At 48.8% G+C, this 27857-nt stretch overlaps 2 protein-coding genes across 2 annotated transcripts in view; both read right to left on the bottom strand.

Annotated features, from left to right (window-relative positions):
- The window catches only part of Rtf2 (replication termination factor 2), a 28815-nt gene extending 25951 nt beyond the window's left edge, over positions 1–2864 (bottom strand). The window contains exon 1 of the mRNA XM_051143887.1: positions 2758–2864. Coding sequence (XP_050999844.1) covers positions 2758–2826 — 69 coding nt within the window. The 5' untranslated portion in view covers positions 2827–2864. The remainder of the gene's footprint in view (positions 1–2757) is intronic.
- A 7753-nt stretch (positions 2865–10617) lies between these two features.
- The window catches only part of Cass4 (Cas scaffold protein family member 4), a 38059-nt gene continuing 20819 nt past the window's right edge, over positions 10618–27857 (bottom strand). Inside the window, exons 2-6 of the mRNA XM_051143884.1 lie at positions 27134–27556; positions 20588–20689; positions 19447–19527; positions 16113–17441; positions 10618–11286 (exon numbers count right to left, since the gene is read on the bottom strand). Of these exons, the coding sequence (XP_050999841.1) occupies positions 10876–11286; positions 16113–17441; positions 19447–19527; positions 20588–20689; positions 27134–27556 (2346 nt within the window). The 3' untranslated portion in view covers positions 10618–10875. The remainder of the gene's footprint in view (positions 11287–16112; positions 17442–19446; positions 19528–20587; positions 20690–27133; positions 27557–27857) is intronic.

The raw sequence follows: 27857 nt of genomic DNA, 5'->3' as shown, positions 1-27857 counted from the left end.
AAGTACCAAGTTTCAGCTGGGTGTGGGGGTGCACACCTTTAATCCCAGCACTTGGGAGGCAGAAGCTGGTGGATCGTTTTGAGTTCAAGGCCAGCCTGGTCTACAAGTAAGTTCAGGACAGCCAAGGATACACAGAGAAACCCTGTCTCAAAAAACAAAACAAAACAAAAAAGTACCAAGTTCCAGGGCTGGCAAGATGGTGCAGTGCTTGAGAGCCCTTACTGCTCTAGCAGAGAAGCCAGGTTTGATTACCAATAACCATGTTAGCTAGCTCTCAATCCCAGGTTCAGGGGACTCTTTTCTGCCCTTTTCTGGCTGTCTTGTGTTCCTGCACACACACAGTGCACATAAACTGATACACATAAACATAAAAATAAGTCAATAAATATTAAAAAGGAAAACAAGTGTCAAGCTTCTAATCATGATATTGACTTTCTGGTGACTAGTCTCCAACCAGGAGTTCATCTAGTCACCATGAGCTGAGTGTGGTGGTGCACACCTTTAATTCTGGCATTTAAGGCAGAGGCAGGTACATCTCTATTAGTTTGAGGGCAGCCTGGTCTCCATAGAGAGTTTCAGGCCAGCCAAGACTATATAAGGAGACCTTATTTAAAAAAAAGAAGAAGAAGAAGAAGCCACCACACATCTTATTTAGAACAAGTGACATTTCCAAGGGACTTAGGAGCTGTGAGCCAAGGCAGGGGCAGACACCCCCTGCCCCACCCCCATATCTATTTATCACTTCACAATAGGCATTTCAAAGGGAAGCAATAGCGGGGATGGGTCATCCTACTCTTCTGACTTGCCACTGGGGCCCAGAACAGGACACACGACAAACATTTACTAAGTCCTGTGTAAACAGGGATAATAAAAACCACCCTTCCTGATCATTCTTTTCTTTACCCTTCTAAGATCAGGGGGTTTTGTTTGTTTGTTTCTTGTTAACTCTTTCATTATGCTACTTCTTGTCAGCTCCGGACACAAGACATTCAAAGTAAGATAACTATTTTTATGCACAATTGAGTGTGACATATTGGCTGAGGGCATTCTATCCTCACTTGCAGCACATGCTCAGTGGATGTCCGTTATGCGCAGAAACATCACAGAGGCTAGAGAGCTAAGACATGCAAGAACCCCGGGCCACAGGGGAGGGAGGGAGGAAGGGAGGGAGGGAGGGAGGGGGAGAGAGGCGGGGGGGGGGGGGGGGGAGAGATTGATTGTCAATAACCACAGTGACCGGCATCATAAAGAAAAAAAAAAAAGGTAAAGCAGCATAGGGGGACAAAGCTAGAGAGTGACTGCAAGGGAAGAGCCGCAGCGGCAGCCAACTGTGATAAAGGCTGAGTGAAGAAACGACGAGGAAGAGCCCGGCATCGCACACAGTAATCCCAGCACTCAGGTGGCTGGGGCAGGAGAATCACAAGTCTGGGACCAGGCAGGGCTACCTAACAGCAAAACCTTGCCTCAAGTAGTTCCCTCTTCCTAAATAAGGACTGAACGGAAAAAGCAATGATGTCACTATGTGGGAGGAATGCTTAGGATGACGGGGCAACGCCTACATTATCTAGAGCAAATAAAAGAGCTAAAGCGAGACAGAAGATGAGGGCGGAGAGACAAGCAGGAGTCTGTCCACACAGGACCCAGTGGAGTTCATTAGGAATGCAACTGGAAGCTACTGCAGTGTCTTAAGCACAATACTGGACAGGATTCACCTCCTACCCCAACGTTCTCTGAATGCTGGATCGGAAAATATGGTCCTCTCCATGCCTTAAATTATTATACAGTCATCACCAGGATTAGCTTTGAAATGCACATAAGCGGACGGGAATAGTCCACAATTCCAGGCCATATGACTTTAGTCGTGTTAACTAACTTTCCAGTCTTCAATCTCCCTACCACTGGTGTGGAACTATACAATTGGCTCAATGTCTTGTAATCTTTGGAGATTGTTCATTCACTCATTTATTTAAACATATTCATTGGGTCAGAAACTGTGATGGTTCTGGAAGAAAAAAATGGTGCACAGTTTCCACAATTAGGGGCTCAAAGTCAGGTGGGGATCAACTGTGATCAAACACCAATTCGATGTGCTCGGTGCTGAACAGTTTAATAAGGGTCTGACTTCACCCGATAAGGAAGCAGTTTGGGAAGACTTCTGTAATACACAAAGTTCAGGATGAATAGCAGGCTCAGTGGTTAAGCCGTTGTCCTGCTCTTCCAAAGGACCTGAGTTTGGTTCCTAACAGCCAAGTCCGTTACACACACACACACACACACACACACACTGTTAACTCTAGTTCCAGAGGATCCAATGACTTCTTCTGGTCTCCTTGGGTACCTCCCCCTCCCCACATACAACATAATAAAAAATAAATAAAAGTATTTTTAAGTATACAAAAATGCCAGGCATTGTGGCCGACACCTTTAATCTCAGCACTGGCAGAGGCAGTTCCAACCAGCCAGGGCCTCATAGTGAGTGTCGATCTAAAAACCAAAACCAAAACAAAACCACACAGTTCATAATCAGCATTAGTGTGATCGTCGCTAACTGAAGATACGGTTTCAGTCCTGGCTAGGCCACTAGTTCTCTAGTCTCTGTCTTTTTTGGGCGTTAATGTTTACGTATCAACACTGCGTCTGTTGGGAGGATACCCCAGCCTAATCCTACTGTGTCCAGTGACTGCAAACAGTAAACCTTCCATAAGCGCCAGCGGACACTGTTCGTCCCAAGCTCTGCCGCCCGCGGTCCCCACTTACCTTCTCGACCTTCTTCGGCCCCTTCACCAGCTCATGCCTTTTGGGGATTGTTCCTCCGTCGCAACCCATCCCAAGGCCGAAGTCAAAAGCTGCAGCAAAAAACCAGAAGCCGTGGCTTCCGGGCTCTCTGGCGAAACACTATCCACTTCCGGCGCTCCTTGATGATGCACAAAAACGGTCGCGACGCAAACGGGGCGGTGTCTCTGCGCGTGCGTGGTGGGGGCGAGCCCTGGCTCAGCACTAGTAGCCTTGAAAACGGTGCCCAAGGTTGGGCGTGTCTTCAGGGAGCGGTGCTGGAGCATCCTTGCCGTGGGCGGTCCTTTCTCTTTCCCAGTAGGTCTGAGGCTTAACGCTGCCTCCGGGAAGCTGGGTCTTGTGGGATGAGTAGGGAACACGTGTAGTGGTGTCCCGGGGTAAAATCTGAGTCCCTGGACCCTGAGCATTTTGCAGACCAGGGCGAGTTTTGCTATAAATATAGGGGAGAGATCGATGCTTTCGGTTTCTGGCAAATAAACTTATGACCACTGAAAGGACAGCAAGCACGCTTAGCCACTGAACTATCTCTCTACCCGGTATCCAGAGTTTTTAGGGCAAAAGCTGGGGTTCCAGTGTCTCCCAACAAGCTAAGCTTAGTCACTCATTCCATTGTGCCTGTTAAAAGGGTTAGTGATGGTGAAGGCAGAAAAAGGCGACTATATTGGGAAGAGGGCATAGAAAGGGTTCAGAGACTTCCTAGTCTGTCTTTGGGTACTGACAGGAGCTGTAGGTCTAGAGGAAAAACAGGGGTAAAACATACGCATAAGTAAGCAGTCCTGTCGGTGTGGTGTCAGCTCCAGTCTTGCAAGGTGGCCAGTATGAAGTCTCCACTGCTTGAGGTGACCAGGTTGTTACAGAATATTTGATCCCATTGTGATCCCTGAGATTGTGAACTGTAAAAAACTCTTTTTTTGTTTGGTGTGGTTGAGCCCTAACACACTTAATCCAAGAACTTTCTGTACATAGGATTAAAGTTAACCCTAGCTTAAGAGGCAGAGCAAGAAACTAGCTGACAGGAATTAAAGAGTAGGAGAGACTTTGAGTTGGCGGGTGATTAAGACAGCATGTAGAAGTAGAAAGTGCTTTTTGGCTTTTAGTTCTTGAGCTCCCCAGCTAGACCTTTGACTTTTTTGCACTTTGAGCTAGCATGCCTTTGGCCTTGGGTTTTTTTGGCTTTTTCCTCCTGGGCTGTTAGCTGAGCTAGTAAGCCTTTTAGGGCTTTTCCATCAGGATGTGAGCTGAGTAGGCAGGTCAGCCGGGGGCTTTCTCTGCCTCTCTGAGCTAGCAGGTTTTTATCCCAGCATCTGGCTCCTGAGTCTCTTTTGGTTGGGATTTCTATATAAGGCAACACCAGGTATTCTCAGAAGACCGTCTCGTCTGTCTTTTCTTTCTTTCTTTCTTTCTTTCTTTCTTTCTTTCTTTCTTTCTTTCTTTCTTTCTTCTTCTTCTTCTTCTTCTTCTTCTTCTTCTTCTTCTTCTTCTTCTTCTTCTTCTTCTTCTTCTTTTAGATTGATTTATTTATCATGTACACAGTGTTCTGCCTGCATGTACACATGCTTGCCAGGAGAGGGCACCAGAGCTCATTATAGATGGTTGTGAGCCACCCTGTGAGTGCTGGGAATTGAACTCAGGACCTTTGGAAGAGCAGCCAGTGCACCTAACCTCTGAGATATCTCTCCGGCCCCGCTTCTGTCTTTTCACCCTCGCTTAGGGTGCTCTGTCTTCTGGGGCTCTGCTGTACCTGGGACCCTAGGTGGTTGCAGGCCCAGAAAAATAACTTTTATCTGTGCTTTCAGCTCTGTGAATTAAGTTGAGCTCAAGGCCAGCCTGGGCCTAGGTGGCATATACTAAGTCAGCCTAGGCTACAGAGTGAGAATTTGTTTCAAAGAAAATATTAAGGGCTGTGGATTCATTTCAGTGGTAGATCATGTTTTTCTAGTGTGCCATAAATGCATATGTAGATATGTGTACACATACACCAAATAGAAGGCAATACTAAGCACCCTGGACTTGGGTATGACCTTTTCAAGAGGAAGAGACACGCTTAGGTGTCTTAACAGTAGTGATTCATCTGATTTTGTGGCTTCTGTAGTTACATAGCTTGAAGGATGCAGCTTGCAACATAGTGCAGACATCAAGCAAAATCTAAAGACTAAATACAAAATTATGAGCTTGCTTGCTTAGTTTCCTGTCCCAGGTGTCCCAGGAATGTGCTGATACGGAGAAGCCCAAAGACTCAGCATTCTGTCCTTAAGGAAGTATGGTCTGGTGGTGGAAAGGTGAGATTCCCTATGTAGCCAAGGGTGACCTTAAACCTCTGATCCTCTTGCATCCAACCCTTGAGTGCTGGGATTACAGGTGTGCACCACCACACCCAGTTATACAGTGCTGGGGTAGCACCCAAGGCTTTGAGCATGACAGGCAGGCACTGTACTAAATTAGGCAGATCCTCAGTATCATTTTTAACAACTGTTTTTGTTTGTTTTGTTTGAGACAAGATCTTGCTATGTAGCCTTGGCTGGCATGGAGCTCACTGTGTAGACCAGGCTGACCCTGGAGTTCGTGGAGATATGCCTGCCTTTACCTCCTGAGTCCTGGGATTTAAGGCATGTACACCATGCCTGGCTTAGTGTACTTATTTAAGGCATCTCTTTAAAAGGGGATATATAGTCTCTGTAGTCTCATCACCATGATCTTATTCTTCCTCTTCCTCCTCCTCTTCTTGAAATAAGGGCAGGGGGGCAGGGGACTTGATGTGTAGCCTTAGCTGGCTTTGAACTCACAGAGGTCCATTTGCAAACAATCATCATTTAGTCAGTTGTGTTGTGTTTCTTTCAGTCTGGAAAACGCAAACTACCCTACGTGAGAGTTTTCACTGATTCCTATGTCCCTTTAAATTTTCCTTTCCATCCTGCCTCAAAAACTATACATTAGAATTTCAAAAGAAATTTTTTGTGGGGGCTGGGTTTCAAGACAGGGTTTCTCTGTGTAGCCTTGATTGTCCTGGACTCACTTTGTATGCCAGGCTGGCCTCGAACTCACATTGACCCTCCACCTCTGCCTCCCAAGTGCTGGGATTGAAGGCGTCCGAAAGTTTTTAAAATTTATTTTTATTTTACATGTATGAATGTTTTGCCAGACTGTATGTGCATGGACTACAGCATGTGTGGAGGTCATAGAACAGGTTACAGGAGATGGTTCTATTCTATCCACTGTGCCATCTCACGCACTGGCCCTAGAAGGTGTTTTATAAATATTGTTTGTATGGGGAGTGGTATGTCCCTGCAGTCCTAGCACATGGGAAGACGGTGGTTTTGAAGCTAGCCTGGGATACACAGCAAGACCCTCTCTAAAAAAAATATATTTGCCCCAAAACGGATACACAACACCCCAGTGCTTGTCAGACTGGAAGATCTCTCAGGTGGGTCCTCACCACTTCCATCCTCTCGGTGAATTGAACTTAATTGAGGCCAAGTTGCTATCACTACCACCCACCATTTCCTTTTTCTTTTTGTGGAGGAAATGGTACAAAATGTTGGATATCAGAGAGAGAGAGAGAGAGAGAGAGAGAGAGAGAGAGAGAGAGAGAGAGAGAGAGAGAGAGAAAGAAAGAAAGAAAGAACTTATATAGCAGGAAGTTGCCAAAAGCTGACAAAGTGCATTTGATTCTAAAGCTGTGGGGCAGTCCTCTGAAATCAGTCAGGGAGGCCCAGCCATCACAGCCCTTATCTTTGCAAAAGTGGAAGGAAACATTTGCAGCCAAGAGCAGTATTTTTCATGATTTTGTACACAATGGGTTTGCTCTTTGTTGACAGGATCTTCTTTGTTTGGTTGCTTTGTAGGGTCTCATGTAGTGCAGGCCAGCCTCAAACTCTATATGTAGTTGAAAATGACCTTCAGACCCTGATCCTCCTCCTCCCCGTCTCAGGTGCTGGGGGATGGAACACGGGGCTTCCTCCAGGCTAAGCACACAATCTACCAACTTACCACATCTCTTGGCAACAGTTGTTGGTCTAAACACACTAAAAAATTAAAATATATGAAAAGTAGCACCAGGTTACAAACTACTAGGCTGCCTGTCATTGAGGAGGGGCTGGATTCACACTCCGGAGGCGTTAGGACAGTGCTGAGCCAAGGAACCAGTGCAAATCAATGCTGTATAGATGCTGTCATATCATTGAGTAAACAAACCAGTATTTCTGCGGCAAGTTTTTACCCTTTGATTCCCTGTAGCATTGTTTGCTTCCAGCTGCATCCATTCCTGCATCCATCCCTGCTTCCAGTGCATCCATCCCTGCTTCTAGTGCATCCATCCCTGCCTCCAGTGCATCCATCCCTGCTTCCAGCTGCATCCATCCCTGCTTCCAGCTGCATCCATCCCTGCTTCCAGTGCATCCATCCCTGCTTCCAGTGCATCCATCCCTGCTTCCAGCTGCATCCATCCCTGCTTCCAGTGCATCCATCCCTGCTTCCAGTGCATCCATCCCTGCTTCCAGTGCATCCATCCCTGCTTCCAGTGCATCCATCCCTGCTTCCAGCTGCATCCATCCCTGCTTCCAGCTGCATCCATCCCTGCTTCCAGTGCATCCATCCCTGCTTCCAGTGCATCCATCTCTGCTACTAGCTACCTCCCCAACCTTGCAAAAGGTGTCTTCTATTTCTGTATATCTGAGTAGACCACAAGTCATTTTGTTCTGAATTATACTCTCAAAGATGCTGCAGCCGAGAACTTTGGAAAGTAAAGATAGTTTTTCCAGAGTGAAGGACAGGTTTTTGGCTAGTAGTATGTCTGTCTGTCCCTATATCTCTATAGATATCTATCAATAGATAGACGCCTATTATTATTTTTGATATGAGATCACTGCGTAGCCCTGGCTGGCTTGTAACTTGCTATATTCATGCTTGCTATGCATACCAGGTTGATCTCAAATTCACAGGAATATGTCACAGATATATCTATAGATCTGTATAGATGCCATATGGATATAGGTATAATCTTTTCTTTTTTCTTTTCTTTTCTTTTCTTTTCTTTTTTTTTTTTTTTTTTTTTTTTTTTTTGAGACAGGGTTTCTCTGTGTAGCCCTGGCTTTCCTGGACTCACTTTGTAGACCAGGCTGGCCTTGAACTCACAGAGATCCGCCTGCCTCTACGTCCTGAATGCTGGAATTAAAGGCTTGCACCACCACGCCTGGCAGGTATAATCTTTTTTAATTGACACAGAATCTAACTACGTAGCCCTAGCTGGCCTTAACTTGCAGCAATCCTCTTGCCTCTGCCTCCCAAATGCCAGCTGCTGAAAATCAGATAAATATGGTGTCTTAGTCAGAGACACAGCTCCACTAGCTCCACTAAGGGTCTATTGTAAAGTGGAGGCATTCCTAAGCTCCCTGGCTCTGATACAAACCTGTTGTGTCCACCCCTCTCCTGAGCCCACCCCCTCATTCTCCCCTTGAGGCTGAAGGGACTTGGGTCAATCAATGATGTGAAAGTGAGTGCCAGCTGCTTTTGATGCTTCGAATCCTCGAATCCTCGAATCCTCGTCTGTGCAGATGTAGATCTGCACAACATGCTGGGTGCCGTGCTCGGGAGAGTCAGCTTGAAGGGTGGCCCTTAATCAGCATATAGGAACTTGGAATTTGGAAGGCTTTTCACATGGCTGAGTGTGACTTCCTGTACCTAAACTATGCATACAGCGCAATCCAAGGTAACCATCTGCTTTCCCCTGGAAGCCTGGATATATGGGATGTGGGAGGCAAAGGACACTGTCATCAGCCACCAATCCCTCTGGTGCCCTCTGGTGGCAGCACTTCATATGTGCAGCTGCAGTCTGTGGTTGAAGAACGAGCCATGGTCTTGGCTCTTGACATCCTATTCCTGGTTCCACAGTAATCAGCCCCTGGAATCTTCCCTTTCACAGAAATGAATCATAGTGCTGGACATGGTGGTGCACACCTGTAATCCCAGCACTCAGGAGGCAGAGGCAGGAGGATATCTGAGTTCAAGGCCACCCTGGACTACAGAATGAGTTCCAGGACAGCCAGGGCTACACAGACAAACTCTGTCTCAAAAAACAAAATGAACAAAAAAAAAATGAAGCATATAGTTCTGAGTATGGCTGTCCTGGGTCCTGCAAGTCTCTCCAGTCCCTGCAGTCAGTACTTTAAAAAGTGCCCGCCCCTTGCAGGTAAGACAGAAGTTGGAGCCCTGGGGAACTGGCTCAGAGGTTAAGATAGAAACTGCACTCGGCACCTCTGCAGGAGACATAACCTAGGGATGCTCTGTTACTCTGTGATAGTATCAAGGGAGACAGGGACCCTAGCACAGCATGAGTGATAACCATAGTGGCATGAATTGAAAGGCTGAGCTGCAAGCAGAGAAAAAGGAAGTGGTTTGCATGAGAGGAGCTTGGCAACACTTCCATAGCTGTGACAGTTGTGGGTGTCGTCTGCATACCACATCTTCCTGCCCCACGCCGGGAACACAAAAGAGTTTTGCTTTCTAGTCCAGACTGACACATACAAACCTTCACACATCCCTGCAGATGTACTCAAAGCGGAGACGTTTCAAGCAAATGCTTCACTCTGGTACCAGCACTCAGGCCATGCGGCTTGGAGACTGGTCCAAAGAAAGGATTGCTGCCGGTGTGCACACGTTTTAACTTTTTAATTTCAGTTTAGGGTTTGTGTGTGTGTGTGTGTGTGTGTGTGTGTGTGTGTGTGTGTGTGTGTGTGTGTGTCCAAAGGCAGTTATCATGTTAGTTCTTTCCTTCCACCACGTGGGTCCCTAGGATAATCGAGATTGTCAGTAGGTGCCTTTACCCCCCGAGCCATCTCTTGGGGCCTTGCAAAAGTGATTAAACCCATGGTGATAGATAAACACTAAAGCAGGTCTGAGAGCAGTGAAGTGCAAACCTGCTCTAACTGAGCAGTGGTACTCATCGATGCAAGCTTTGTAACGTACAAAATAAGTTAGTAGGGGACCCAACAGAACACGTAACAATCACCTTTGGGGTGAGGTAGCAGAGCCAAAGTACATTTGGTGGGGGAGACTAGGGGCCAATCTTAGTAGCAGGGTACATGCTTCACATTAGGGAAACCCTGGATTCAGTCAGTTTCTAGCAACACACACACAAATGCACACACACACACACGCATGTGCATATACCATATGTATACATCTCACAATTTTAATCCAAACCTACTGACAAAAAAAAAAAAAAAAAAAACCAAACATGCTCTCAGCCAGGCAGTGGTCTAGCATGCCTTTAATGCCAGCACTCGGAAGGCAGAGGCAGTCAGACCTCTGTGAGTTTGAGGCCAGCTTGGTCTACAGAGAGTGAGTTCCAGGACAGCCAAGGCTACACAGAGAAACCCTTTCTCTGTGTGAAAACAAAACCAAAAACAAGCAAACAAACCATGTTCTCACTATATATCCTTTTTTGGCTTGGGACTCACTGTGGACCAATCTGGCCCCCACTGAGGCGTGCCTGTTTCTGCCTCCGAGTGCTGAGCTTGAAGGTGTGCAACACCAACCCCTGCAGTTTTCTAATGAATGCAACAGAAATTAATCCTTTGAAAATAAGTTCACTTCTCCATTCTCCTTTCCCCCCAACTTTCTTTTCTCAGTAGCAGCCAATACACTGGAGACATTTCTTTATCCCTTCACCTGTTTGCCCATTATGTGAGGGCAGAGCCTCTGATACACAGATACCACTTCAGCCCCTTTAACTTGTCTGTATGTGCTGCCTAATAAGTGTATAATGGCTGTAGACACCTCTCTACACACACACACACACACACACACACACACACACACACAGCTGACACGAAACATGGCTTCTACAATGCGTCTTCCACTTTGATGCTGTACACCTGGCACAGTGAGTGAGTTCAACATCTCAAGGTCCTGACTTGTCACCTGCCTCTCTTGACCTCCTTGTGGTCAGCCAGTGTCCTTTCGAGGCTTAGCCACTTACTAATACCAGCTGTGAGACCTGTGGCTTTTCCACAGGACAGAGTGGCACCAGGTGTGGGTGTGAAGCTAGTCAGGAGTTGACCTCTGTAGGAGACGATAGGAAGGCTTTCAGCCCAGTGTGTCTCTGAATTTCTGAGACTGGTGCTTTAGTTTCTCCACCTCTGCCTGGAGGTGGCCCAGGGCAGTGGGGCTAGGGTACTTGATGACTGCGTTCTTGGTGGCCAGCGCCAGGTCCTTGAGCAGTTCGCACAGGTGACTGCTGCCACGCAGGATCTCGTTGCGGTCATCTTTCTCCTGGGTCTCATTGCACAGCGTGTCCACCAGCTTCTGCCCGACTGTGATGACCAGCTTGCTCTGAGTGATGAAGACCTCAGGGGGCTGGCTGTTGCTGAGGCTGCTGGCAAAGACACCGATGGCTTTGAAGAGTGCTCCGAAATAGAGCCTGCAGTGCTCCGACAGATGGACCTTCCGCTCTGTGCTCTGCCGCCTGGGAGGTGGAGAGGTAAGAGAAACAGAACCCTAGAAAAGAGGAAGGAGAAAACACATAAGGGCCCAAACCACCAGCAGGATATGGTTGTCTTTCCACTCCTGTTTTAGCTCAATTTGTAAGAACTCTTATAAGAAAAAGCAGATTTGTTAAGGAAATGGAGAGCTGGCTGTGACGTTTTCTAACAAATGAATATCAATCTTCCTTCCTTCCTTTTCTTCTTTCTTATTTTCAAGACAGGGTTTTTCTGTGTAGTCCTGGCTGGCTAGAACTCACTCTGTAGACCAGGCTGTCCTGGAACTCACAGAGATTCTCCTGCCTCTGCCTCCCCAGTGCTGGGATTAAAAGTGTGCAGCCAGCAGCACCCGTGGACAACTGTGTGTGTGTGTGTGTGTGTGTATATATAGTAACACATGTGTTCATATAATTTTAGTCAACCGTCTCTATAAACCATAAGAAACGTGTTCTAAGGAACACATCGCTAATGATACACTTGCAACTTTCAAACATTTAAGTGGGCAAAGAGCTAGGTGTTATTCCCACTCTCTGGAGTGCCAGGTCAAGGTTGGCCTGACCTTTGTGTGAGCCCCGTTTTCCAGGCAGAGGGTAGAACCAGTGGGACAGACCACAAGACATTGCATCGTGAGCGTCTTGGCTTGAAATTGAAAACTGTACCTAGGCCAGGGACCGGGGGAGGGAGCTGCTGCTGTCCCCTAATGAAGGACTGATGTGGGCTGTGGACGGTTAGCGGACAGGGGTCCTGGGAAGCCGAATGCTGCATCCCACACATGGAGCCAATGAGGAAAGCCTGTTAGTGTGAAGCAGCGCTGGGCAGAGGTGGGCCCTGGACCAGCCCCTCAGTGTCACCTGGGGGCTGCCTGGGGCTGCAGATTGTTGGCCTCTGTCGAGACCCCATAGATCAGAAACTGAGAGTGCTAGGAAGTCAAGACAGTGAGACAAAACAGTGTGGCTTCAGCTGGATAGAGCTGAAGCTGAGTGCTAAGGGCTGAGGGAGCTGAGCTAAGAGACTTGGACTCCTGCCCTGTCTGTCTCTGAGAAGGCAGATAGCTTTGTCCAAGGCAAAGGACAGCTGTGTATTCCCTTAGTCTCTCCAGTGCCCCCGTTGTTGATGTGGCTCACTAGAACGCGACAGTTTCTGTGACCTCCATTTCCCTTGCCTCTCTCAATGTCGTCTGGGTTCTTACTTGGATTTTAAATAGACTCACTCTGTGTGTGTGTGTGTGTGTGTGTGTGTGTGTGTGTGTGTGTGTGTTATGACGCATGTATGTAGGTGTACATATATTGCTTGTGCACATCCGTTCAGAGGCTAAAAGGTGGTGTCAGATTTCTTCCCCAATCTGTCCTCGTCTTATCGCCTTGAGATAAGGTCTCTGACAGAACTGAAGGTTCCCATTTTGGCTAGGCTGACTGGCCAGTGAGCTCCCAGAATCTGCCTCTGTCTACCCACCCTCTAGTGCTGGGGTTGTAGGCTCGTGGTAGCCCGCCATGCCTAGCTTTTTCACATGGGTGCTTGGGATTCGAACTCAGATCTGCTTGCTCTCACAGCAAGCACTCTTACCCACTGAGCCATCTCCCTAGCCCTGGACTGAGTGTTCTTTATTTAATTTAGAGGAAACATTTAAAGTTAGTAAAAGGACAATTCTCTTCTGCCATACATAGAAGATAGCTGATAAAAACAAACCATGAGAACATCCTTGGTTTAAAAAACATTGATGAACTGTCAAAGATACCATGAAGATACTAAACCAAAATGCTTCATAGCACTCATCATCAGAAACATGAGAGGGTTGCCAGGCTGGGCTGTTGCCCAATGCTAGTCTCTGCCTGCTTTACACAGAACCTTAGATTCCATTCCAAATACAAAGAAAGAGGAGAGGGAGAGAGAAAATTACCATGATAGCCCTGAAGAGCACCTGAAAATTTCCCCTGACACTTAGGGCTCCTGCTTGACCCCAGGTGTCCAGGGCTCCTTCCACTACTAAAGAAAGCAAAAGATAGGGCTGGAGAGATGGCTCAGAGGTTAAGAGCACTGGCTGCTCTTCCAAAGGTCCTGAGTTCAATTCCCAGCAACCACATGGTGGCTCACAACCATCTGTGATGACATATAGTGCCCTCTTCTGGTGTGCAGGTGTAATGTAGGCAGAGCACTGTATACATATAATAAATAAATCTTAAAAAAAAAAAAAAAAGAAAGCAAAAGGCAGGTGGATGTTGCGAACATGGACTAGGCTGTAACGCTGAATTTTCACAGCCAAGGAGAGCTCTCCAGGGCAAGATCACACCCATTAGAGCACCAGGGGAGCACGAGGGCTTACCGTGCTGGCAAAAGCTTGGTTTTCATTTGACCTTCCTTCCAAGATGGGCCTTCCTTTCTCTTGTAAGTTAGGTGACTTCAAATTACTACGACTGTTTAAGTTCACGTTTTTTGTTTCTCTTTTATGGTTGGTGGGTTTTGTGCCCCACCACCATTAGCACCACATCCTCAAGATCTTGCTGTGTCACCTAGACTGGCCTGGACCTTGCCATCCCCTTCTTTCTTCCTGAGTGCTGGCATTAAAGGCATGTGCTACTATGTCCAGCTTAATTTTACTTTTTTGTTTTGTTTCGTTTTGAGAGAGGCTTTCTTTATGTAATACTTCTGGCTGTTGTGGAACTCGCTCTGTAGACCAGGCTGGCCTCCCCTGCCTCTGCCTCCCAAGTGCTAAGATTAAAGGAGTGCACCACCACTGCCTGGCTTTAAGTTTATACCGGACAGCGGTGGTGCATGCCTGTAATCCCAGCACTTGGGAGGCAGAGGCAGGTGGCTTGCTGTGAGTTCTAGGCCAGCCTGGTCTACAAAGCAAGTCCAGGACAGCCAAGGATACACAGAGAAACCCTGTCTTGGAAAAAAAAAAAAAGGTTACTTTTAAATGTGAAATTTTGCTCATGATCCTGCCTACTGATGCATCCATTGGCTCTGGCAATGTAGCCTGATCAAATGGAAATGAAAACCAGTCAGCTTTCTAGAATGTGTCATGGCTTGTCTATCAGCAGGCACTTTGGAAGAACCTGAAAGTGCCACCTCTCTGCTTGTCACAGTCACTTGCTGGCCTGCTGCAGTCTGGGAATCCTGAACTCAAATGTCTCCTTGTGGGGTCCAAAGGGAGCCAGCCAGAGAGGTGCTTCTTGGAGTTGCTGGGGCTGCTGACTGGTCAGTCTAGCACTGAGAATACATGCTGTTCCCCTCTGACTCTGAGAAATACGTCTACAGTGACTCAACCTAGAAATGTGGAGGTCTGGCTGTTAGCAGCACAGGCCTGTGATTCCAGCGTCTTGGGGGATGCACTGGCTTGTTTTATGTCAACTTGACACAAGCTAGAGTCATTGGAGAGGAGGGAGCCTCAACTGAGAAAATGCCCCCATAAGATTGGACTGTAGGCAAGCCTGTATAGTAAGTATTTTCTTAATTAGTGATTGATGTGGGAGGGCCCAGCCCATTGTGGGTGGGTGCCCTCTCCCCTATGGTACTGAGTTCTGTAAGAAAGCTGTCTAAACAAGCCATGTGAAACAGGCCAGTAGGCAGCACCCCTCCATGGCCTCTGCATCAGTTCCTGCCTCCAGGCTTCTGCCCTGCTTGACTTCCTGTCATGTCTGCCTTCAGGGTTAGACTATGATGTGGAAGTGTAAGCCAAATAGACCCTTTCCTCTGCACCTTGATTTTGGTTGTGATGTTTTATCACAGTGACAGTCACCCTAAGTAGGACAGGAGGTTAAGGAGGGAAGGACCCAAGTTCGAAGCCCACCTGGACAACTTAGGGAGATACTGTCTCAACAATAAGTAGTAAAAAGAGACTGGTGCCAGTTATGGTGATACATGCCTTTAAACACAGCCTTCAGGAGGCAGAGGCAGAGGTCAGGAGGCAAAGGTCAGGAGGCAGAGGCAGGAGGCAGGAGGCAGAGGCAGGAGGCAGGAGGCAGAGGCAAGAGGCAGGAGGCAAAGGTCAGGAGGCAGAGGCAGGAGGCAGAGGCAGGAGGGAGAGGCAGGAGGCAGGAGGCAGAGGCAGGAGGCAGGAGGCAGGAAGCAGAGGCAGGAGGCAGAGGCAGGAGGCAGGAGGCAGAGGTAGAGGCAGAGGCAGGAGGCAGAGGCAGGAGGCAGAGGCAGGAGGGAGAGGCAGGGGCAGGAGGCAGGAGGCAGAGGCAGGAGGCAGGAGGCAAAGGTCAGGAGGCAAAGGTCAGGAGGCAGAGGCAGGAGGCAGGAGGCAGAGGCAGGAGGCAGGAGGCAGAGGCAGAGGCAGGAGGGAGAGGCAGAGGCAGAGGCAGGAGGGAGAGGCAGAGGCAGAGGTAGATCTCTGTGATTCCAGACAGCCTGGTCTACATAGTGGGTTCCAGGCCAGGGCTACATAGTGAGATCCTGTCTGAAAAAACAAAACAACAATAAAACAGTAAGATGGAAATGACAGAGGCAGACACCACAGCCCAGCACAGCACCTGCAGACACACTCAAAGAGGGCCAGGGAGATCTTCCAATCAGTGAAGTGCTTTGCAAGTACGAAGACCTGGGCTCAGCCCCTGGAGCTCATGGGAAAAGGTAGGCTGTGGGAGCACAAACTTGTCATTCCAGTGCTGAGAGGCAGAGAAAGGCAGGTCCCTAGGCCCTGCCGTCCAGCCAGCCCAGCCTACGTGGCCATGTCCTGGCCAGAGAGGGACACTGAGGAATAACGCAGGGTTGTCTCTGGCTTCCATACATGCGGGCAGGAGGGCACTCCTACATGACGATGTTGCCAGCACCCCCTCAGTGACGCCCATCTTGGGTAACAAATGAAGCCCCCGGGTATACTGTTTATCACCCTGAACTCACCTGTCCGCAGACATTCACTCCAGTTTTCTTTGCTAGTTCAAGGGAGTGTTCGGTTGCCACTTGTTGGTTGAACGGACTGCTCTTTTGGCAGGACTCAGTTTCTCTTTGGGGAGGCTGGATGCATTTTTCACACTTGGACTCCACCTCTCCTCTCTCACAGTTCTGTTTAAAAAGGAGCCTCCCGTTGGCAATGACAATGGAGGTGAATCTCTTGACGTCTTCTGGAACAATCCGTGCCACCATGACAAACCTCTCCAGGTCATCCAAGCTGTTTTGGGCTTTGTCCGACACAAGAACGTCGAGGGACCAGTTGCAGCAGTCCAGGCTTCCCTTGGCATCTAGCAGAGCCTGGTAGGAGCTGGAGATAGTCTGGAGCTGGTCTCTAATCCTGGCCTGCAGGTGGCTGTCCGTGATATTGCAGGCCATCCCACCAATCCCTTGGGCAAAATCCAGAAACTCTCTTAAGGATTCTTCGACGTGGTCAGCGGCCCTTCGGATTGTCTCGATGTTGGCCTCTAGGGAGTCTCTGAACCTCCAAGTCCTGCTAACGAAGAGCAGCAGGCCAGCCGCTGAGCTAGCCACTTTGTGCTGCAGGGCCATTGCTGTGTCTCTGGCAAAGTCTATGTCCATCCATAGCTCCTTGGCTGAGTCCTCTGAGGAGGAGCCCAAGGAGGAGTCCGTGGATATGGAGGAGCATGAAGACACCACACTCGCTCTGCTGTCTGAGCTGGCAACAGATAGTCGGTCTGGATCAGGAGACGGGGAATTGGTCTGCCTGGACATCCAGGGGACATTCTCTGGAGCCTCTCTGCCTCTCTCCAGCTCCTTTCCAGCCCGAGACACACCCTGCATGGCTTTAGGGGTGTTGTGAGACACACCCTGCATGGTTTTAGGAATGTCGTGAGACACGCCCTGCATGGCTTTAGGGGTGTCGTAAATGTTAGGCTTCGTGTTCTGTTGCTCCACTCTGGGAATGAGAAAGCTGGAAGGGACCTGGTAGCTGCTGCCTTCGTCAGAAGGAAATGGGCCCCTGGGTCTCGGGAAGGCATAGGAAGGCTCCTCTGGAAGGCTGCCTTTCTTCTGCACAGTGTCCCCTAGCTGTCGGGGGAGGGTCACAGCTCCAGTGTGGCTGACAATGGCGGAGGAGCCTGGAATGGTGCTGGACTCCAATTCTTTGGTGACACTAGTTAGAGACACATTTCTGACGTCGGCCGTTCCCAGCACCATTGGAGTGTCATGGATCCATTCTGATCTCTGAGGGCTGGGTAAGGGGTTGTAGCTGCTGCCTTGTCTGAAGGCGATTGTTGGTGCCAGCATAGTTCTCTGTCCCTGGGGAAGAACCACATAAAATTGTGCCTGTTAGTAGCAATCCAGGGAGAGCCAAACAGGCTCCTCACATCTGAGTGCCACTTGCTCAGGTTCCCTCAGTGGCTCCCCACTGCTCTTGTCACAGTCTGGCTTCACCTCCTTCCTCTGCCCTTCCACGACAACCCATCTTTGTCTGTATGTCCATGGTGGTTTGAACAAGAGCAGCCCCCATGGGCTTATACGTTTGAATATTGGTTCTCAGTTGACCAAACTATCTGGGAGGATTAGATGTGGCATTATAGGAGGAGATGGGTCACATGGGAAAGCTTTCTGTCACCATGCCCTGTGTTCTCTCTGCCCTCTGTTTATGGTTCAAGATGTAAGCTTCCAGCTGTTCTTACTACTGCGCCTTCCTAATGCTATTATGGGCTCTGGAAGCATAACCGCCATTAAGTGCTTTATTTTATAAGTTACCTCAGTCACGGTGCTTTGTCATAGCAAAAGGAACTCACAAAGCATCCACCTTCCTGAGATGCTTTTCTTCCCCTGGGTTTAGAAAACCCACTCATACCCCTTGTAGCCCCATTTGTCCCTAGGCCTCTAATGGGCATTTAGCTTTCCTTCCACATCTAAGAAACTTCCACACATCACTCATAGTATTGCTGAAATGCATCAGTATAGGGTAATCCTCTAATCCCGACCTTGGACAGGAGCATGCCTGTGGGACGCATGTGGTAGAAGGCAATGACAAATGCTCATGAGGACCCTCAAACGATGTCCCTCCAAGTAGAGGTAAGAGCATGATCTAATACATGTCTATGTGCTCTCTACAGCACCTACTGAGCTTTTTCTCTGTGTGCTATACAAATGATCTCACAGAATATTCCAGAACACCTGTAGTAAGAATGGAGGCATGAGGAAGTTAAACGACTTATCCAAACCAACACTTAGCTTATCCTGCTCTCTCTCCCTCTCTCCTTCTCTTTCTGTCTGTCTGTGTGTACATGTGTGCACATGCATGTATTTGAGCATGTGTATGTAGAGGCCAGAGATGTACATTGGCATCCATTTCCTCTATCACTCTTCACCATGTTTTTTGAGACAGGGTCTTTCACTGAACCTAAAACTTTCTAGACTCTCTGGTCCACCAGCTCTAGCAATTGGCCCCCTCGCCCCATCTCTACCCCAACTGCTCTGGGACTGCTGGCTTGTGCCGAGCATTTTAAAATAAATATTATTTTTATGTATATGGGTCTTTGCCTGCGTGTGTGCGTACCATATGCACACCTGCTACACACAGGGGCTAAAAAAAGCATCAGACCCCTTGGGACTGGAATTACAGATGGCCCTGAGCAGTCGTGTGGATGCTGGCAACTTGGGACCTCAGGAAGAATAGTGATGCTCTTAGCCAATGCTCCAGCTCCACATTTAAACAAAAGATGTGAGCACAGGGGATTTAAACTCATGTCTTCATGCTTGCAAGACAAACACTTACCAACAGAGCCACCCCTAGCCCGCTGCCCTAGTCTAGAACACCAGGGCAAGGAGGGATTTCGTCCCCAGTGCAGCAGAGCCAGCTATGAGGACCTGGCACCTGACTTCTGGTATGTCGGAATGTCAGAATGTTCCCCAATGTTGAGGGCTTGGTCCTCAGCCTGTGCAGCTGTTGGAAGGTAATGAAGCCTTTGGAAAGTGAGGCCTCGCAGATGGAAGTTGAGCCATCAAGGCCCTCATCTTGAAGGGGATGCTGGGACTCCAACCCTCTCTGCTCCTTTCTCTTTGCTCCCTAGCCTCCATAGAGCAAGCATCTTCTTCTACCACATGCTCTCACTGAGATGAACTGCGCCACACCACAGTTTCCAAAGCAACCAGCCCACTCTGAAACAGTGAGATGAAGTAAGCCTTCCCTCTCCATAAGCTGCTGGCCTCAGGTATTGCATCACAGCAGCAGAAAGATCATAGCTAATAAAGTTCCCAGAGGATGCTCAGCCACCTCGTTCCCTATCCCCACTCTGTTGATACTCACATTCGCCTGGTTGGAAGAGGGGTGGAGCGCTGCCTTCTGGGAGCTGGTGGGTATGTCATAGAACTGCTGTTTTTCTGGCTTCTAGGGAAAGGCCACAAAGAAGGGCAAGTTTGATTTCTCTTTTCGAAAGGTTTCCCATACAAATCCATAAGTTCAGTGTTTTCTCTAATGAAAGACACGAATCCCTGGACACTTTGAGGCTTGTGGTCAAGTTCTTTGAGAGGGGCAAGTGTGTGTGTCATGCTATGATAGGCATGTTCAACCACCAACTTTAACTACTCTTTTTAAACTAAAATTAACTCTGTATCTTTTTCTCTGTGTCTATGTCTATCTCCCTGTCTCTCTGTCCCTCTCTCTGTCCCCGCCCCCGTGTGTGTGTGTGTGTGTGTGTGTGTGTGTGTGTGTGTGTCTAAGCATGGACATATATGTACCATGACCCACGTGTGGAGCTGGGACCACACCTTCTGCCTTGACTGGCAGGGTTTCTTTTTCAATACTGTGTTGGCCTGGCTACGTGGCCTAACTGGGGATTTTCCTGTCTCCACTTCCCATTTCACCATAAAAACACTGGGCTGAGAGCCTCAGTACCGTGCCTGGCTTTGTGTGGGTTCTGGGGATCTGAGTTCAGGTCTTCATACACTTGCTTTTGTTGTTGTTGTTTCATTGGTTGGTTTTTGTTTTGTTTTGTCTGAGACAGGGATTTTCTGTGTAGCCTTGGCTGTCCTGGACTCACTTTGTAGACCAGGCTGGCCTCGAACTCACAGCAATCCATCTACCTCAGCCTCCTGAGTGCTGGGATTAAAGGCGTGGGCACACACCTGGCAGTTTTCATATACTTGTAACACAAACAGTTTATCTATAGTGCCACTTCCCCAACCCTAAGGCCTTTAATTACCATATAGTAAGCGTACATAATAATGAATTCCATTATGGTGATGGACTTGACACTTTAAAAAGCACCTTCATAGCTGAAGGTATGGGGGTGGGGTGCAGGGGTACAGGCTCACACACATCCCAGCAGTCACCCAAGTAAATGCTGGCAGCCTTCAGAATGAAGGAAGCTGAAATTGCAAACGACATGGGGAACTCAGAGACTGGGCACCAAGGCTCAGGTGGGGAAGGGTTGCAGAGTGAGGCTCACCTTAAGGGTGGAGGAGACGAGCCTCTGGACGGGCACATCATATACCTGGGAAGGGAGAGTTGGCAACAAGGCCCTTGCAGGTCTGGGAAGCTCAAAGAGGGTCTAGGAAAGAAGAAGAACGGAGTCAAGAGGGCCAAGATCAAAGTCACCTTCTGGACTACAACGACAGCATTGAGTGTTTGTCACTAGCAGGTGGGGCCATCCTGAGGCCATTACAGGCTGAAGATAGCTGTGACTGCAGCCCAACACATAACCCTACAGTTATGTAAAACATTGTAAGGGTTTCTGCAAGCTTTAAAAACTTGATTATACAGTTCTCAAGCATAAATGTTGTAAGTGATAAGGTCAAAGGTTGGAAGTACCTGTTGGAGTCTAGGAAGCATGGGATGCTGGCAGGTGGGGCCCATGGTGATGGGCATGTCTTCCTTACAAGGAGGACCACAGTGCCTGCATCAGATCCACATGGGTTAGAATATAGATTCTTGGTGTGCATGCCTGGTGAACTGAGTGCAGAGGGGGCCCTGGGAGCCTGCAGGAGACAAGCGTGTCTCATGATTGGAGGCCAGCCTCAAACACTCTATGAAGCCAAGGATGACTTTAAAGCCCTATTTTTTTTTTTTAAATTTTAAATTTTTTATTTTTGGTCTCCATCCCAAGAGCTAGGATTACAGTCATGTACCAACTTTGCCTGGTTTTATGTGATATTCAGGCTCAAACCCAGGGTTTACCCAGGGCTTCATGTATGTTAGGCAGGCACTCTACCAACTGAGCTGCACTTCCTGCCCTGTTTTGTTTTGGTTTAATAGGCTAAATGTTACAGGTGCCAGGACTTACAGTACAAAGGAAAATGTACAATACAGTACAATATTGTCATGGGACAACACAGTACACAATAGGACATGTCATACCAAAGCTACAGGCTGAGGAGTAAGGTAAGAGAGGGGAAAAAAAATTAAAGTTACTGAGATCCCAGAGGAAGATGGAGCACCTAGCTAGGTCCCACAGAACCAGGCGTTGTGTCGGGTCAGGGGCCAGGATTTTAATATGGAGATGGGATGGGAGGTACAATCCAGGCTGAGGAGCAGCTTCTGAGGACACCAGGCCAGGGTCCCTTTCTTTATCACTACCCCTAGGACCCAAGTTTGGGATGACTTGGCGAATAAAGGCACACAGCCCAGGGCAGCATCCCATGGAAACAGTTTCTGGCTGTCCCTCAGCTGCTGGATAAAGCTGCCACAAAGCCATATGACACGACTCTCTCCAAGTACATACTTGAACCATCCAGGGCCAAAAAACACACTTTCTCTATACGACAACCACTTTCTTATTTACAAGAGACCTGGTTCCCAGGAGCAGGACTTATCTTAAGTCTGTCCTAAAAAGGAAACAGCCACTCTTGCCTGGACACCTGTGTCACCTACATGGGGGAGCAGACTTCTCTTCACAAGCTTGGAAAGAGGGTCCAGCCTCCCATCCCACCTGTCTCTGCCTTCTTGTCTCCAGGGACAGACCTTGCAGCCCAAGCTTGTGCTGCAAGCTGTCCAACACCTTGTCTGTCGTGTTTCACCTAAACCCACCTTTCCCTCACATTATAAGTCTGTAGCTGCTTGTGAGATGCCTCCAGCTCCCTGGGTTCAGCAATCTTCTGAACTCTGGCTTCAAAGATGGCTCAGTCAGTAAAGTACTTTGCCTTGTAAACATCAATACTTAAGTTCAATCCCCAGAACCTTTGTAAAAATAGCCGGGCAGGCTGGGTGGTGGTGGTGGCGGTGGCGGCAGTGGTAGCAGCGCACACCTTTAATCCCAGCACTTGGGAGGAAGAGTCAGGTGGATCTTTGTGAGTTCGAGGCCAGCCTGGTCTACAGAGTGAGCTCACGAATGGCCAGGGCTACACAGAGAAACCCTGTCTTAAACAAACAAAAATAGCTGGGCATGGCTGTATCCACTTGTAACCCTAGCACTAAGGAGGCGGGGGGTGGGGGTGGGGACCCTGACCATCAAGCTTAGCAGAATGGGCAAGTTCCAAGCAAGTGAGAGACCTTGTCCCAAAAAACAAGATACAGCTGGTGAGAGGGCTCTCTCATTGGGTAAAGGCGCTCACCACCAAGCCAGGACAAATAGTGGAAGGAGAGAACCGACTCTAGTAAACTGAACTCTGACTTTCCCATATGTAGCAAGCATGTGCCTCAAATAAATGCAGGGGAGAGTTTTTGCTTGTTTGTTTTTGAGACAGGATTTCACTCTTTAGTCCCAGCTGGCCTGGAACTTGCTATGTAGACCAGGCTGAACAGCCTCAAGCCCACAGAGATTCACCTGCAGCTGCATCCTCTGGGCTTGGATTAACGATGTGTTCCATCATGCTCTGCTTAAATGTTGCCTTAAAATAACAAAACAAAGCAAGGTGGACAACTTGAGGCTGACCTCTGACCTCTCCATGTATATGCCCACATTCTCATCTATACATGGAAATGAGTGTACACCCCCATAAACACACTCTCACACAAACACACATGTATATATATACCTATCAGAAAAATCAAAGCCTGGTTCTGTCCCCGATGGTCCTAGGCTGACTGGCCCAGGATCAAACTCATCAATCCTTTGATTGCATTTTTAATTAAATCCACATCCAGGTTTCCCCTGCCCCTCCCTCTTAGACCTTTTCCAAGTCCTTCCTTGCCAAGTCCCTCAGGACTTCAGGCCTATTTTATGCAAATGTATCATTTGTGGGTTACGTGTGATCGTGGGAGCACCTACAGTTCACCCAGGGACTTTCCTGTGTGTGCCACTTCAAAAATGTCCCTTTTGGCGGGCGGGAGTGGTGGTGTTACATTTCAGACAGGGACAGTCCTGAGAGCTGTGGTTTCCAAAGCTTACAGAGGCAGAAGGACACAATTCCAAGTGAGGATCGGCAGGAAATCCGTCCCTTTACACTTGAAATACCAAAGTGTCCCTTCTCAGAATGGAAATGTGTTCTCTGTGTGGTTTTGTGTGTGTTCTAAGTCACACACAAAAGGAAGTCGGGATGAAAGTAAAACAAAAACTCCGAAGAGCGGTTTTCCTGGGGAAAGAGGCTGGTGGGGGGAGGGTGGGGGGAGTAGGCAGGGGGGGGGCGGGGCATGGGCTCCTGGGAGATGCTTTTGTTCTGGTGCGTGCGGATGCTAGTAGCTGAGCTGTGCTTCTGGGGTCTGTAGGTAACAAACTGACAGAAGCTCCTCGGAAAGGTTAGCACCAGGGCCAGTGAGGTGGCTCCGTGGGTAGAGGTGCTTGCTGCTAAGTTTGATGACCTGAGCTCAATTCCTAGGGCTCACTAGGTGAAAAACGAGTAGCTTCAGCCATGATCACTTAAAAAAAAAAAAAAAAAAAAAAAAAAAAAAAAAAAAAGCCACCCAGAGAGCAGAGACGCTGAAGATAAAGATCTGGCTTTACCGTAAGGGAGACAGGCAGACACAGACTGACTTGAAAGCTTTAGTTCTCTCCCTGGGTTCACACCGGGCTCGCCAGGATGGGCAGTTTCACCTCCCAGGAATCCACAGCCTCTTGTGTAGCACACACAGAGTGTGCTATTTTAATCCAAAGGCACTCACAGGCCTCACCCGGATGGACACACCTACATGTATTTCTGACACATACACGAAACTCTCATGACAAATATGTTCCAGCCACCTTGGTTTTTAACGTGGGGCCACTCTGAATCTTGGGAGACTGGCTCTGGGATAGAGCTGGAGAGATGGCTCAAAGGTTAAGAGCACCGGCTGCTCTTCCAGAGGTCCTGAGTCGAGTTCCCAGCAACCACATGGTGGCTCACAACCATCTATGATGAGATCTGGTGCCCTCTTCCGGCCCGCAGGTGGTACATACAAGTGGAACATTGTATACATAATAAATAAATAAATAAATAAATGGAACTGGTGAAATGACTTGTTCCTTCAATGTCATCAGTCGAGTGCTCTCCCAATATGAGAAGAAAGAGACACAGGGTTCTGGAGAGTTCCTAGTGCTCATAGTTACTAATGCTAGCACCTACATCTGAAGTCGAGGAAGGCAGGACACCAGCCCTTTAAAATGAAAGAAGGAGGGAAAGGAGGAGAGGAGGAAGGAGGAGGAGAAGAAAGAAAGGTGAAGGAGGAAGAGCAGGAGGGAGAGGAGGGAGAGAGGAAGAGAAGAAAAAAGGGGAATGAGGAGAAGCGGGGTGGGGGGGGAGGAAAAGGGAGAGGAGGAGGAGGATGCCCACCCGAATGCAGTTAGGAGAAAAGGCAGGGACATTCCCCAGGTGCTTTCTGTGGTCCTGGAGAGCCTGCACAGGGTCAGTTCCCCTTCAGTGGCTGCAGCCTGTTCACCACAGGGGCGCCCTGGAAGGATGCATTCTCTGACTGGCTTCAGCAAGGCAGGCCTCGCTGCTCACACTGCACCCGTCCACCCGAGTTAAGCTTCGATAGTGAGATAATAGTGACTTAGTTTCCCCCTCACGTCGTGTCAGTCTGCATGCAGATGGAGAGCAGAGCCTGCACGTGCCATCTCGAGGCCACGCTTGGGTGGACTCCCTCTGTCACTCAGCAGTGGATCCTGGCCCTGTGCTGGGCACTGGGGAGGCTTAGGATCAGTGGGTGAGCATCACATCTGCTTTCCTTGGAGACTGAGACAGAGCTTTATCACCCCGACCCCTGCCACCCCCCTTGTACTGGTTTTGGAAGGAAATTCAAATGAAAACGGGCTGGCATGACTTTCCCCCAGGACAGTGTGTGGAGCTTGTCTGTTCATGATGTGGGTTATGGGCATCAAACTCAGGTTATCAGGCTTCTTAGTGGGAGGGTCCTTTACCTGATATGCCATGGCATTGCCCCCCCTCCCAGTGACCTAATCTTAAAGAAATACCACTGAAGCAACCCCCCAGCCCTGTCTCCCCCACACGAGTCAGCCACTAAGGCCTCTGTTGGCTACATGGCCAGGGGTCATGCGTCATTTTAGTAGCATGCCAAGCGTCAGATGGTAGAAGATGCCTATGGTCATTGAGCACTAAGGCCGGGGGGGGGGGGGGCTTGTTTTTGTTTGTTTGTTTGTTTGTTTGGGAGACAGGACTTCATGTAGCAAAAGCTGGCCTTGTTTGTTTGTTTGTTTGTTTGGGAGACAGGACTTCATGTAGCAAAAGCTGGCCTTCAGCTCCCTATGTAACTAAGGCTGGCCCTTAACTCCTCCCCTCCTGCCTCCATCTGCTGCCTGCTGGGACTGCGAGTGTGCTTGCCCAGGTCTGGTTTACATGATGGTTAGCATGGGCCCCAGCACTGAGCTTCAGCTCCCAGCTGTGTGGACTGTCTTTTTTCTTTTCTTTTTTTTTTTTTTTCCTTCTTCTTTTTTTTTTTTTTTTGTTTTTCAAGACAGGGTTTCTCTGTGTAGCCTTGCCTGTCCTGAACTTGCTTTGTAGACCAGACTGGCTTCAAACTCACAGCGGTCCACCTGCCTGTTCTTGAACTATTTATTGAGGACCCGGCTCATGCAAGGTTCTGGGGACATAGGGCAGAATACAATAAAAGCCCCTGCTCATTGTCTTGTTTAATTTTCTCCTTACTCAACCCTTCTTCCTGAGGAGAACCATCTGTGTGGGTTCCAGTCTTTCCAGCCCACACATTCACCTGCATACAAGCGCGCGCGCGCGCGCACACACACACACACACACACACACACACACACACACACACACACACACGGGGGGGGGGGGAGGGAGAGGGAGAGGGGAGGAGAGAGAGGGAGAGAGAGAGAGAGCTGTTTTGGCTTCTCCCCCTAGTCTTTTGTTAAAGGATTCAACCACATAGAAACACTCCATTCTTATCTCTGTGTTGTGGTTTGCCATGAGATGACAGAAACAAAAGATGATATTCTGGGGCAGGTTTTGGAGGTGGGGTGGGAATGGATCAGCAGACAAATGCATTTGCCACCAAGCCTGTCCCTGGGACCTGCACATGGAAGGAAGGAGAAAACCAACTCTTGAAAGCATCCTCTAATTTCCAAGCATGTACAGTGGCCCAGGCATGCTCTGGTCCCAAATAAATAAGTAAATGTGTGAAAAAAAAACTTGCAAAATATCTATAACCAACACTCTCCCACACACACATACTTGGGGACTTTTGGGGTTGCGCTAGCTCCTTTGTGGCCACCCATCACCTCCTCATCTCTGTCTGTCCTCTTGTATGCTTCTGCCACAGTTGTAGGAGTGAATGGTCTGGGTGAAGGCTGATGGGTGTCTTGAATGTGATGAGCAGAGCCTGGCCTTTGACATGAATTGACCCATCACGGGTCCCTCTTGTCTCTAGTGATGTCTGTGATGTGGGCTCCTGCACACGCCTCCATGGGCCTTCAACTGACATCACACATTGGTCAGTCTTGGTGAGGTGGGCAGTCACAGGGATGCTAAGAGGGTGGTTGGTAGGGCTCTGAGGTCCTGCTTCCCACATTTGATCTGATGAACAGCAATGGCCAGGGTGTGTCGAAAGCCCTGGCTGTTCCCTTCCCATACACTTTACCTGTGCTTTCAGTTGGAGACACACTCACCTGTTTGGGGAGGCTCAGAGTCTTTTCACAGATGATCCTGGCACTGGAAGATGAGTCAGGCAATTCATAGACTTGGGCAGCAGCTGGCAGGGGCCCCTCTACCCAGCTCTTCATTGGCTCATACACAGGCCCCGGGGGTGGTGGGCGGAACAAATTGGGCACCTGGTAAGGCGCCTCTGAGCTGGTGAGATCTGTGTCCAGGTCTCTCAGGAACGGGTGACAGGGTCTGTCTGCAGGGGTCTCTTGGAGGATTTGGAGACGGTTGGCAGGAGCCAGGCCTTGCCTCCCGTGAAGCACACATTTCCACCAGCCCTCGCTTTCTGGCACATTTTGTTCCACTATGGTTAGGATGTCCCCTTTGGAGAAAGCCAGCTCATCGGAACAATCAGGATGGTTGTCATAAAGTGCCTTGGCCAACAGGATCTGGAGGAAAGAATGTCCCAGTTACAGTCATTGCCAGTGGCTACACCAGGCCACCAAGAAACCACAGCACATGCCTCCAGGCCACTTTCACGGCCCTGCCTTGGAGGCTCTGGCTCTGCTTGCTCTTCCCAACCTTAGGGTTTCTGGAGATGCCACATCCTCTGGGGTACTTTGCCCGCACCCCAAGTGCAAGAGGAGTAGCCCTAGTAAGCCCTTTTATAACTGTGTGGAGGCTATGACTCCTGTAGTTATATGCTTGCCTGCTGCGTGCTGACACGCAGCTGTGTCAAAGTCCCATGTA

Source organism: Acomys russatus, chromosome 4, assembly GCF_903995435.1.
Source record: "Acomys russatus chromosome 4, mAcoRus1.1, whole genome shotgun sequence".
NCBI classification, from domain to species: domain Eukaryota; kingdom Metazoa; phylum Chordata; class Mammalia; order Rodentia; family Muridae; genus Acomys; species Acomys russatus.
This window is presented reverse-complemented; position numbering and strand designations above follow the sequence as displayed.